This window comes from Echinops telfairi, unplaced genomic scaffold (assembly GCF_000313985.2).
Source record: "Echinops telfairi isolate 266 unplaced genomic scaffold, ASM31398v2 ScPeMD7_31;HRSCAF=116, whole genome shotgun sequence".
Taxonomy (NCBI): Eukaryota; Metazoa; Chordata; class Mammalia; order Afrosoricida; family Tenrecidae; genus Echinops; species Echinops telfairi.
Genome location: NW_022103928.1, coordinates 25,748,560 through 25,760,571, shown reverse-complemented (window position 1 = coordinate 25,760,571; position 12,012 = coordinate 25,748,560). Strand labels below are relative to the sequence as shown.

The 12,012-nt window shown below is 46.6% G+C and overlaps 1 protein-coding gene across 1 annotated transcript in view; it reads right to left on the bottom strand.

Moving 5' to 3' along the window:
• Positions 1-219: 219 nt before the first annotated feature.
• Positions 220-12,012, bottom strand: part of ATG7 (autophagy related 7) — a 220,186-nt gene continuing 208,393 nt past the window's right edge. The window contains exon 19 of the mRNA XM_030885613.2: positions 220-483. Coding sequence (XP_030741473.2) covers positions 247-483 — 237 coding nt within the window. The 3' untranslated portion in view covers positions 220-246. The remainder of the gene's footprint in view (positions 484-12,012) is intronic.

The window sequence follows — 12,012 nt, the reverse complement described above, 5'->3', positions numbered from 1 at the left end:
TATATGGATTACCTCTCTCTTAATCCTCAGAATGTCCCTCTGAAGCAGCGAGGAGTATCATCCTCATGTGTTTACTGGACGAGTAAGCAAACTGAAGACAGCGGCATTTCAGGCATCCTAGGGCTCGACTTGAGTATTGCGGGAGAAGGAATGTGAACGAGGGTCTCCCAAGCACAGCAGAGTAGCTGTAGAGGTGAGGAGCATGGGTTTGGCCTTTGACTGAACGGGGTTCAAATCCCAACTCTGTCACTGTTTAGCTGTGTGACTCTGGTAAATGTGTGCCATCTCTCTGAGTTTAAAGTTCCTTGTCTCACAAGATTCTTGTGAAAATGAAACGAGCAAGAGCTTCATGTAGCTGGATGCCACTTGGATTCTGACAGGCTCCCTCCTCCTCTTATTGACAACAAGACCCAAAGCCAGTTCCCTCTTAAAAGCCAGACGTGTGTCAGTGGTGAGCCAACGGAAAAATGAGGGTGATCTGGGCTGTAAACAAACAAACAAAAAATGCGTAAGGTAGCATAAAAGTCCCTCCCACTCACAGGCCTTGGTGATCGCAGCAAGTCATGCTTTGAGGGTTAGTTCGAGCTTGTGCTCACTTGATCCCTCTGCACTGAGAAAGAGAGTGGGCTGCAATTGCTTCTCAAGTCGATCCCAGGGCAAAATCCTAGTAAGATTCCGTATCCAGAAAGGTTCCATCAAGGACACCCAGGGTCTAAAATAATTACCTCCATCCCTTTGCTCTTTGGGGTGCCCTGGTTTTATGTCTCCTGCCCTGGGGCCAAGGAACTCGGTGGTAAACAGGGCTAGGATTTGGGCTGTTAACCACAAGATCAGCAACTGAAACCCAACAGGTGACCTGTGGGAGAAAGATGAGGTGTTTGCTCCCATAAAGATTTACGGCCATAGACACCCACAGGGGCAGCTCTATTCTCAGAAGTACGAAGAGGGACCTTAATACCATCAAGAATGAACAGCAAGGAGAGAACATGTCCTTTGGACTGTAAGATGCCTGCACATTGAACCTCCTCCATCCAGAGATTGAGAGAAAAGGACAGGTGGAATTGGAAGAACAGTGGCAGCAGCCAAACCAGGAACCAGAGCGCATGAGAGTGATGAATTCTTCAAGCTCATGAAGCAAGTAGAGCTGAGCACTTGTGGGGTGGGGAGCCTCTAGGCACTTAATTGGAGGAGCTAAAACTCTGTGTGGTATACTTATCCATACGGATATGCATCAATTTGACGCAAACGTAAATTGTGTATTTATCCCACTAAGTCAGTTTCATTCATGAAAGTAATACTTCAGTCATAAATATAAACACAGTCAATAAGTTCTTAGAATATAAGCATCACGTGTACAGACAAGCAACGCAGTGGACGGTGATGGTCATATTGACAGACCCAATCTCTCGAATATTATATAATACGAAATATTATAAATTTTATACATATAACCACCTATTTAATAAGTTAATGGCGCATAATCATGTTGTTTTTAAAAGAAAACGTGTGAGTTTGCTCATGTGTCCATTCGATGCGTGTCTGTAGAAACAGGTGCATAAGAAATCTCCGTCAACCTCTGTTAATAAAACCCGGAGCTGTGCGGACTGTGAGCTGCGTGTGGTCACGGCGGCGCAGCGTGGTGGGCAGGCAGTTGGTGTCTGCTCGGTGCGGAAGGTTGGAGGGTGGAGACTGGCTGATCCCGGAGAGTTCCCTTCCCCTTTCACGGTTACCGAGGTCGGATGACACCATCCCCACACTTTTTAAAGCCCGTTAATAGTTTGCGCCACTCTTGCTAAAACACGGAGCTTTATGTTTGCTTCGCTGTTTAAAAGATGACGTCAGAGCCCCAGGGGATGCCATCTTCCACGTGCAGGTTCACTGAGCAGGGGCTTCGCATTCTGAAAAAGCAGACATGTTGGAACTTCAAAGTAATCCCTTTGAGTGCAAACATGGGCGGTGATGGTGCTGTGTTCTGTGTGTTACTCTGGATGGTTTTTTAAAACCTTGGTTAAAACTTCATTGGGCTATCAGAGTACAAGGAAACTTGGAGATGGACAGGTAGCTTTCCTCATTAACAAATGAGAATCAAGGTCAAGTGAGGCGGGAAAGAATCAAGGTCAAGCGAGGCGGGAGGCTGTTCCTGTTGCCTAACTTACCGTTTACATTCAATACTTTCAGAAATATTGTTACAATTCTATCAGAGCCTCTCCTTTGAAATGAACTACATTGGCTTCTGAGCTCAAATGCAGCTTCCCCTCTGGGCTCCAGCACGCCCGGTGTGTCAGTCTGGACACGGGCCATGTGGGGAATGCCAAGGCTGTCAGACGTCTATTCCAGACCCTAACCATTCCCAGATGTCCATCCCTCTCAGGTTCTGGCCCAAGTCTGATGTCCGAGACGAGCAGGAACAGACAGCAATGGCAACAACACTGTACCAGGCATTTTCAACACCGACTCAACTCACTGCCCTCCTAGGTTTGGGTTCTAATGGACCTCCTAGTGCCTATCCTCCCTCTCAGTCCCTCTGCGTCCTGAGTTGCCTCTTAGTCAACAGCCCGCCCCCACCAGGCACTTCGACCTAGCATCCGGGGAAGCCCTTTAGTTCCTTCGTCACCCTCATAGCCAACCAATCCCTAGGGGATGTGAAATTCATCCACTCAGCCTGTTTTTGACAGCCACTGTCCTTTCCGACAAGGTCTAAACCAGCAGTGCTCAACCTTCCTCATGCCGCGACCCTTTCATTCAGGTGGTGGGACCCCAACCATAAAATTATTTTTGTTGCTACTTCATCACTGTAATTTTGCTACTGTTATGAATCGTCATGTAAATATCTGATAGGCAGGATATATTTTCATTGTTACGAATTGAACATCATTAAAGCATAGTGATTCATCACAAAAGCAAATATGTCATTGTATGTTGTGAAATATTTATTTCTAATGACAAATAAATGAAATATTGTCTTGAAGCATTGGTGTAGCATGGGTAACAGTCTTCATGCCGGGTATTTGTCTGTGGGCTGTATCTGCATGTGGGTGGACCCGCCAGGAGATGGATAGAGGAGTGGTGTCTGGGTTCCTAAGACCATCGGAAATATGTGTTTTCTGATGGTCTTAGGTGACCCCTATGAAAGGGTCGTTCGACCCCCAAAGGGGTTGTGACCGACAGGTTGAGAGCTGCTGCTCTAAACAGTCTTCCTACTGATCCCCTTGAGCCACACTGCCCATCTTCACCCCAGTCTCCACACCAGGCCATTTCTCTGTCTCATGAATCCAGTCACACTACCCTGCTTAAAGCTCTGGCTGTCCCCATGGGCCTCAGCACAAAGGCTAAGGTCCAAGTCCCTGGGGTCCAGGCCCACTGCTCACCCCACCCCCACCTGCAATGAGCTCCTTTCAGTTCAGATCATCTCTCTCATCTCTGGGCTTTCACACATGCAGTTGCTTTGCCTCCGAACGTTTCTTCCTCTTTCGTTTTTGGTGGCCCTCGAGCCACACCTTAGACATGCTGCTGCTTCTGGAAAGCCATTGCTGATGTTCCCCAGGCCTGGCTGTGTCAGCTCACTCTCCCCCTGGTTTTCTGTGGGTAACTAAAGCCAATCCCCTAACAAAAATCCCCACCCCTAAACAGTGGCTGTTTTTTTTCAGAAGTGGTTTGCCAGGCCTTTCTTCCCAGGCCCCCTGGGAGGATATGGCCCTGCGACCTTTCACTCAGCAGATTGATCAGCTAACGGTGTGCACCTCCCGTGGAGCGCAGGCTTCCTGCAGTCTGTGAGTGGCTGTCTCACACAACGGGGCGAGGGGGGGGGTCCTCTCATCTTGGGAGTCCCCTGGACCTAACACTAACACAGACTAACTGTGGTTGGCCCACAGTTAGTGTTCTCCAAACATCAGTGTCAGAAGCTGTGTCCTAAGTGGCAAAGAGAAAGGAACATGAGCTGTTCCTTACACAGGCCTCCCTGTTCCCATGCCTGCATTCTGGCCATTCCACGCTCCACACTGTAAGATCGTGTTGCACACGCACTCCGCCGGGAAAACGCTGAGGACTTCCCGTAGCCAGTACTGTTCTGTCTTGGCTTCAGGCCTCCACACATTCTTTTTGTCTTTCTGTGGCATAGGCCATATTTAGCCATGCAAGACAGTGCACTGCCCTGGCTTGCATTAAACTGTAAGCTCTCGCAGGGGAAAGGACCCATCTTACACATTTTCAAGAAGATATCATTTTTTAAATGTCTACATGGTGAAACCGGAAGCCTTTGTTTTTGTTTTGTGAATAGCTCTTTGCATTTTAACACATATTCACATCCATGTAACCCTAACCCCAATCTCACTTACTTTAGGTTCTCAGTGCCGTGGGAATGTTTTGTAACCAGGAGAGTAAGTCAAGAAGTATCACTACGATAGTTCCAGCTCATGCATGCACAGGTTTATTCCAAACAAAACGCTGTTAGCTTTTGTAAATGAGTGTTATTGAAAATTCTGCCCTATCACCAACTCCCACTATTTATGTAAATCGTTTCTGATCACTTAAGAGTTTAATCGGTATAAGTCAATAATTCATGTATTACAGTCTGATGCCAGCCTATACTTGTATAATTTCCTTTTCTCAACAGTATTTAAAATTCGATACCACTGAATAAATTCATGATACTATCAGAATTACCTTCTGTACCAGAGGGATGATTGATAATGTTCTTGATCATAAAATGATCATGATATCTCTAAATTTGGCCAGACATATAAAAATTGAACAATGAGTTCTTATGGCATGGCCCTACTTGATTCTTGCCCTCAAGAAGTGATCACCGAAGATATGTGTGCTCTAGCAAAGTGTGGTGAAGAAACTGGAAATGGAATGGTGTCCACCTTTCAGGAACAACAGCATCTGGGGTCTTAAGACAAGAAGCTATTTAAGTAAGGCATCAGCTAAGTCCACATGGAAGAAGCACAAGGATTATAATTAATAAAACCCAAATCTGGAGGGAATGGGATCAGAGCTTCAACTGTGAACATTCGGTCTGCAGAAGGCTATGGATGTGAGTGGAAGCTCAACATCCATTTGCAGGGTCCACGCATGGAGGAAACCTCCAGTGAATCCCCTTTGAACATAGTCCAGGATATGGGCAGCCTCATTATCAGACATTGTACAGTTGATGGCAGATTACAATGTCATTTAATCTCCCTTTTGACCCCTTTTAAAGTTGTTTCACTTTTCTGCTTTCTTTTTGAGGCTTTCCTATATTTTATCCAGTCATTGTGTTTGTATTTTTGCTTCCTGTTTATGTTTTGTATGATTTTCTGAATATGAAATCCAGGATAGGTAAATCTATAGTCAGTAACTGGATTAATAATTACCTAAGGGCATGACAGGGAAAGATAGATGGAAATGGTGAGCTAACAATGAGTATTAGAAGAAAATGTTCTCATATGATTGCACAACTCTTCTTGATATAGTTGAACAACTGAATTGTACAATATGTGAAGTATATGCCAATTAAAATGGTGAACAAACAATAACGTGCTTAAACATGCCTCTGTGATCAGTGGGTGGCTGCAGCCAAGTCCTCTCAGTAGTACACTTCTCTTAGTCTCCTTAGGGTGCCTTAAAAAATGTACAATCATAGCAGTGGCTTCCACCAGGGTCTGCTGTTCAATTCAAGGCAGGAAGGTCAGCTCAGAAAGTTACGGCGACTTTTGGTGGGTTCCACAGAAGTCATCTTGATAAATTTTCTTGCATGATGCAAGATGATGGTGGGGCTTATTATGAAGTCTTAAGAAAATGGACAACTGCATTGGTGAGAAAAAGGCCAGAAAAGTTGAATTAAAAAAATAAAACAATGCCCTTATCGTAACAATGCACCTGTTCATTCTTTGAGAGTGGCAAAGGCTGTCCTAGGAGACTCTCCTTTGAAACTTTATCCCACCACCTTCCAGCCCTGATTTTGCCCCTTCAGACTTTTTTCTGTTGCTCAAACTCAAAGAACATTTAAAAGAAACGCAATTTAAGTCCCCAAGGATGCCCAAACTGCAGGGTTGATGCAGTATCAATCAGTGAGTACAGATCTCTCTCTTTCTCTCTCTCTCTCTCCCTATCTATCTGTGTTTAAGGGTTAGAGAGATGGAAATACTGCATTTAGAAGTGTATAGACCTACATGGGGGGTGGGTGGAGGTATAAAAATACCTTTACCAAATGTTTTGAGAATGATGATGGCAACAAAGGTACAAATGTGCTTGACACAATGGATGTATGGATGGATTATGATGAGTTGTATGAGCCCCAATAAAATGTTTTTAAAAATAGCTTTACATTTTGACAATTGTGTTTATTCAAGTTTGCATTATTTTGGAGTAAGGCTTTTTTTAAATCCTCGTGTACTGTTAGGCTTATTGAATATAATCGCCAATGCTATTTCTCAGTTCAGACAGGGACATTCCGAAAAGTGGCAAGTTTTATCATGAGCCTTTGCTTGAATTAAAACTGAAGTTCACAATATATCAGATTCTCTCAGGAAGGAAGCCGTTCTGACCAGATACGCTTGGCTGCTTCTCGTTGGAATATTTTCTTCTCGTCTCTTCGTTCCACCCACATATGCCAATGCTCACGTCCAATGTGTCTCTTTCCTGACACCGCTCCCCAAGTCCACATTAACCTCTCCCTTCTCTGAATGCTCCTTGTCGATGACTGTCGTTCTGTGCTCCCACTACACACGGCACCGTGAGGCACAAGAGGACCAGGGGGCTACCCAGGAGCCATGCCATTCCTCTCCTGTTTCCCGTGTCACAGCTCTGTGCCGTGACAGCGGCACCCTGGGAGGCGCAGACTCGGCGCCCTTCTAAATGCTTTCCTCATGCAGCCCCCCCCCCCAAAATGCAGAGGCCCCGCCCTTTCTGAGCTGCAGGCATGTGGACAGCAAGTGGAGGCCTGACAGCCCCAGTCAGCTGGGGTGCAGTCGGCGCATCACATTCACGCGTGTGGGAGCGACCGTGGGACACGCGCGTGGACACAGCCAGCATAGCCCATGCCCCTCTCCCAGCAGGAACGGGGAGGGGACATAAACCCTGAGCATCGAAACTGCTCGCTGATCTGAAAATGGAAGGTGAAGGAGGTAGCCCAGGAAAAGAATGACAAATGTCCACCTTCAAAGTTACTTTTGCTCTGTTACTAATCATGAAACGGGAAGGAAATGTTTTGCTTAATGGGTGAGAGTGTGGCCCTTACAATCGCATTAGCTGCCCTCAAATCTGGACTGCGTCACTGCCCCTACGTGTGTGGTCCTGCACCAGGCATAGCATCTTTTTGAGCCTCGCTTTCCTTAAAGGAGCAACGCTGGTGGAACCAGAAGGTCAGCAGTTGGAAACCACCAGTTGCTCCTAGGGAAAAGATGAGCTTTCTACTCCCGTAGAAAGTTACAGTCTCAGAAACTCACGGGGAAAGTCCTATTAGGTGGCTAGTAGTTGGCATCAACTCGATGCCAGCGAGTGAGAATATTTCAAGACAGAGGAGTTGTGAGGGTTAAGTGAGACAGCAGGTGTCAGGCAGTAAACACAATACCTGGCACATGGCACACAGGACGGGGTCCGCTGCCTCTGAGCAGCCCCAACTCATGGTGACCTGTGTACGTCCCAGTAGAACTGCGCCCCATCAGGTTTCCAGTGGCCGGTTTCTCAGAAGTAGAGCGCCCTGCCTTTTTGTAACTTTCAACCTTTGAATGAGCGGCTGTCGGTACATAAAGGACTCACCGCTATGCTAGTCCTTGCTGTTCTGTTCCCTAGAACATGACTACGTTATCTCATTTGATCTTCGCAGGGACTCTGAGATGGAGGCTTATCGCAGGCAGGGAGAGTAGCAGAGCTCAGAACATGGGCAAGTATCACGGATGACTTGCTTTGTGATCCCTTGGCCAGACCACAACACCAGGGGCCCTTGACCCCGGGGTGGAACTCAGAGATTGGAACCAGTCTCTTTTACTTCCTGCACTTGGGCCAGGGAAGGGGAAAGGGTCCCAGCACTCATGACCGCGGGGCACCCTCAGGGGCCAGGAAACACTCTGGGTCACGCTGATGGGTGAGACCATAGACACAGCCAAATCACCCAGGGGAGTAAAGACTCCACATGACATAGCTCCAACCAATTTAAACAACTACACTTTAAGCTATCAATTCTCTTCGCAAGCCTAGCAGTCTCACTGCCAAGAACAACAGAGCTAAAAACATGTGATGAACGAGAGAGCAGATTCGGCTGTTGTTCTTGAGAATGTGCTGCTTTCAGCAGGAAAACCTGGGAGAGGGACACAAAGACAAGACTGCCTCCCAGGCCGGCTCCTGACTGACAGCATGCTAACGTGGTGCCTACAGGCAGGGCACTCCCCTCCCTTCACCCTAGGAAGGAAGGGGCAGCTCTGGGAGCTGCAGGTGGGGAGGCATCTTCTCAGGAGGCCTGGCCTGGCAACCCAAGGCCAGTGCCACTTGGGTGAAGGAGGCAGTGTGAAGCTGCTCTTTTCTCCTAGGAAGTAGTCGGTGGGCTTAGGGCAAACCAAACTCATTGCCATTGAATCAAACCCAATGCAAACTGCCCCGGTGGGTTTCGGAGGCTGTAAATCTTAACAGGGTGAGAAAACCTCATCTTTCTCCCTTGGAGCAGACAGGTAGTTTCGAACTGCTGACCTGGTAGTTAATAGCCCAAGTAGTAACCCACTATACCACCAGAGCTCCTTGTGTGTAGAGCAGGAGAAATAAAACCAGCTGCTGTTGAGTCTGTTCCAACTCATGTCCACCTCATGGGTGTTGGTGTAGCACTAAGATCCATCAATGGCTGTTTTTTGGGGTTTTTTTTTTGGGGGGGGGTAGTAGATGGCCAGACCTTTCTTCTGAGGTGCCTCTGGGTGGAACGCCAACCTTTTCCTTAGAATAACATTTCATTCGTTAACCGTTTGCAAGTCCAGGGGCTCCAGAAACAGGAGAGAACCTCAAAGGCTCATTAGTCTAAAAAAAAAATTTAGTAGAATTACTAAATTTTTTTTTTTAACTTGGGGCAGGGGCAAATGTACAAAGAGAAACAGGCGGCAATACTGTAAACTATACGCTCAAGGATGAATGTTGGGAAATATTCTGCCTGAAAGCTGGTGGGTATCTATTTCAGGTGAGGCAGCTGGCCCCAGAGACTGTTGGCCCGCTGGACGGTGGGTGCCACTCTTGGGCCGGATGAACGAAAGATGATCCTGAAAGGGGGTAAGGAGATATGGTTTCAGGCATCTCTGTGTCAGGCACGTACCTTCCTTCTCATTTCTGCAGCTACCAGCTGGCTTGGGGAGGGGAGAGGATAGCTGGCAGACAGGCTGGAAGAGTAGAGAGACGCTCCTGGGTGGGAGAGGGGAACAGGGGAGGCCAGGAGAGGGAGTCATTCTGGGGTCAAAGAAATCAATTTTGAAAGCTTTGCTTATAAAAATAGCCGCTGGCAAACCCTAGCTTATTTATATCATTCTCCTAAGATCCCTATCAGAATGGGCAGCAGGAATTACAAGCCTCACGAGTGTCGGGCGCTGGCATCGGCTTTATGGGGCAAAATCTGAAATGGCTCTGGCACAACGGAGTCAGGGCCAATGCGAGCGCTGGCCCCCAGCACCACCCTTGCCATGGGCTCTCCTTTTACAGAAATAGATAGGAGGTTCCTGGAACGTTGGCTCCAAAGCGATGCAATGAGCAGATTCAGAGTTTCCTAGTGAATCACATTTTAAAATTAGAGACACGTTTGGGGGGAGGGGGGGATGGCAAAAACCCATGACCCTCAGACTACATAAAAATCACCCTTAATCTCACAAACTTTAAAATGCCACTTAGAAGGCCATTCCAAACGCACATGAAATACAAAGGGTTTGTCAGCAGACGCCCATGTTAAATGTCTGTGCCGGGGTCTGCCAGGCAGGAGCACACAGCTTGGCACTTCCAAAGAAAGGGCACTGACCAAGCAAGCTGGCACAGGCAAACATCCCGCGGGGATTTGGACAAGTGTGGGAAAGAGGAGGGTTGCCTGGCCCTTTAAGTGCTATCTGGACCTGGAACCGCATTCCATGCCAGCCAGTTCCCCACTGAGGAGATCTTTCAAACCCTGCGCTTATAAGCTCCAAGCTGCTGGTCATGTGGTGCTGCGTCATAACCGGTTATTTATTTAACTAACTTGAGAAGGGGAAAGAAAAAAAAGCGGCAAAGCCATGACCTGAGCGCTTTAATAAAACAAGAAAGAGTTACTGCATTTAAAGCTCTCTGGAAAGTTAAAGGCCTGCCCAACCCAAAGGATTGTTATTTTAAACTTTAAAGGGTGTTTGCGCAGGGGCTTTGCTTGCTTGGAAAAGCCTTCCTGCATCCTCCTGCTTACACTCTCCTGCACTGCAAGGGGCCTTCACAAAAACTGTGGACAACAATGGGATTTAAAGATAAGGGAATTTCCTGGATGCTTTGAAGTCTGCTTACAGAATACTGGGCACCTGTGGTCACAGGAGCTTCATTTCTTACCAGGTGCACAGTGTTGGTCATGGTCTACTACAAAGCTTGCTTTTAAGCAAGAAACAAATACTAACACTTCGGACATTTATTACAATGCTGGCTCTCTGTACATAATGTAATGGTGCCAGAGATAGAGGAGAGAGCGGAGGAATATGAGCTGCAAAGGCACTATGCTCTTTAGATACGGTCTCTCAGACACCGGTACCGCAGTGAGGCCTGCCCGCTGCAAATACCAGGGAGACGCTTCTTATCAATACCTGCCTTCAACCTCAAAGTGCAAGAAATGTCAGAGTCAACAGTCCATTTTTGAGAAAATAGTTTTTGTTGCATGCCACGATGTAGTAGAGGCTGCTATTTAGCCTAACATTGACTTTCCCCTTTATTCTTTTACTGATGGAACTTCTCTGGTTTTTTTATTAGCAGGGGACTGCAGACTACATTTCCCAGCCTACCTTACAGTACATGTGGCCATGTGAGTAAGTGTTGGCTAATGGGATCTGCGTGACTCAGGTCCAGTCCTTTAAAAGGAAACTTAACCTGTGTGCCACTTCCTCTCTTTGCCCCCTTCTCACACATTTTGGACGTAGATAGCACTGCTAAGGGTGCTTTTCAAGTCTCAGGGAGTCTCTTAACTCTCAAGTCCACAGACTGACAATCAGTAAAGCCTGTGCTATTGAATTGCCTCCTGACTCGTGGCAACCCCATGTGTGTGTCAGAGTAGACATGCACTCAAAAAGATTTTCACTGAAAACTTCTCAAAAGTAGATCACCAGGCCTTTCTTCCCAGTCACCTCTGGTTGGAGCAGCCAAGTGCATTTATTAACCTTGGTGCCAACCATGGCCTCCAGAGTCCCAGAAGAAAGTCTATGGGTACAATCAGTGGTCTGTAACCTTCAATCAGGGAAAAAAGTCAAACTTATTTTCAATAACTTTTATTTCAAATGTAGTCTATCCTTCCGTAATAATGTAGATGACAAGCTACAGTATTATCAGCAGCATTCTTAACTCTGTCACCAGCAGAAATAACAGATATTTCCAAATCACATCATTGTCACAGCTATATTGAGATATCATATATGCTTATGACAACTTCAAAATGAGAATAACCATTAGACTTGCCACTAGACCATTATTTAATGTTTTGATAAAACATATTACTATGTCACAAATGTATCTACTTTTCATATTTTGATATGGGTATTTCAATACAATTTCCTTTGAAAGTCTATGCATCTTATCTTATATATTTAAAAACATCAAGAAGGGGCATGGAGATTTTGGCACACTAAGGAGACCAACAGCACAGTGAAGTTAAGAATGCTTACCCTCCACAGAGAGGACCACATGGCCAGCCCCACTATGAGACATGACGCCTCACTGACCCATGGCCCTGCGGGGAACAGCACCAGAGACACAGTGTGGGAATTGCGCCCAGTCGGATCCCACCACACCAAGGCAAAGCACTGGGGGAGTACAGTGGAACAGCAAGGGAATGGAGTGGCAAGGTGCCCA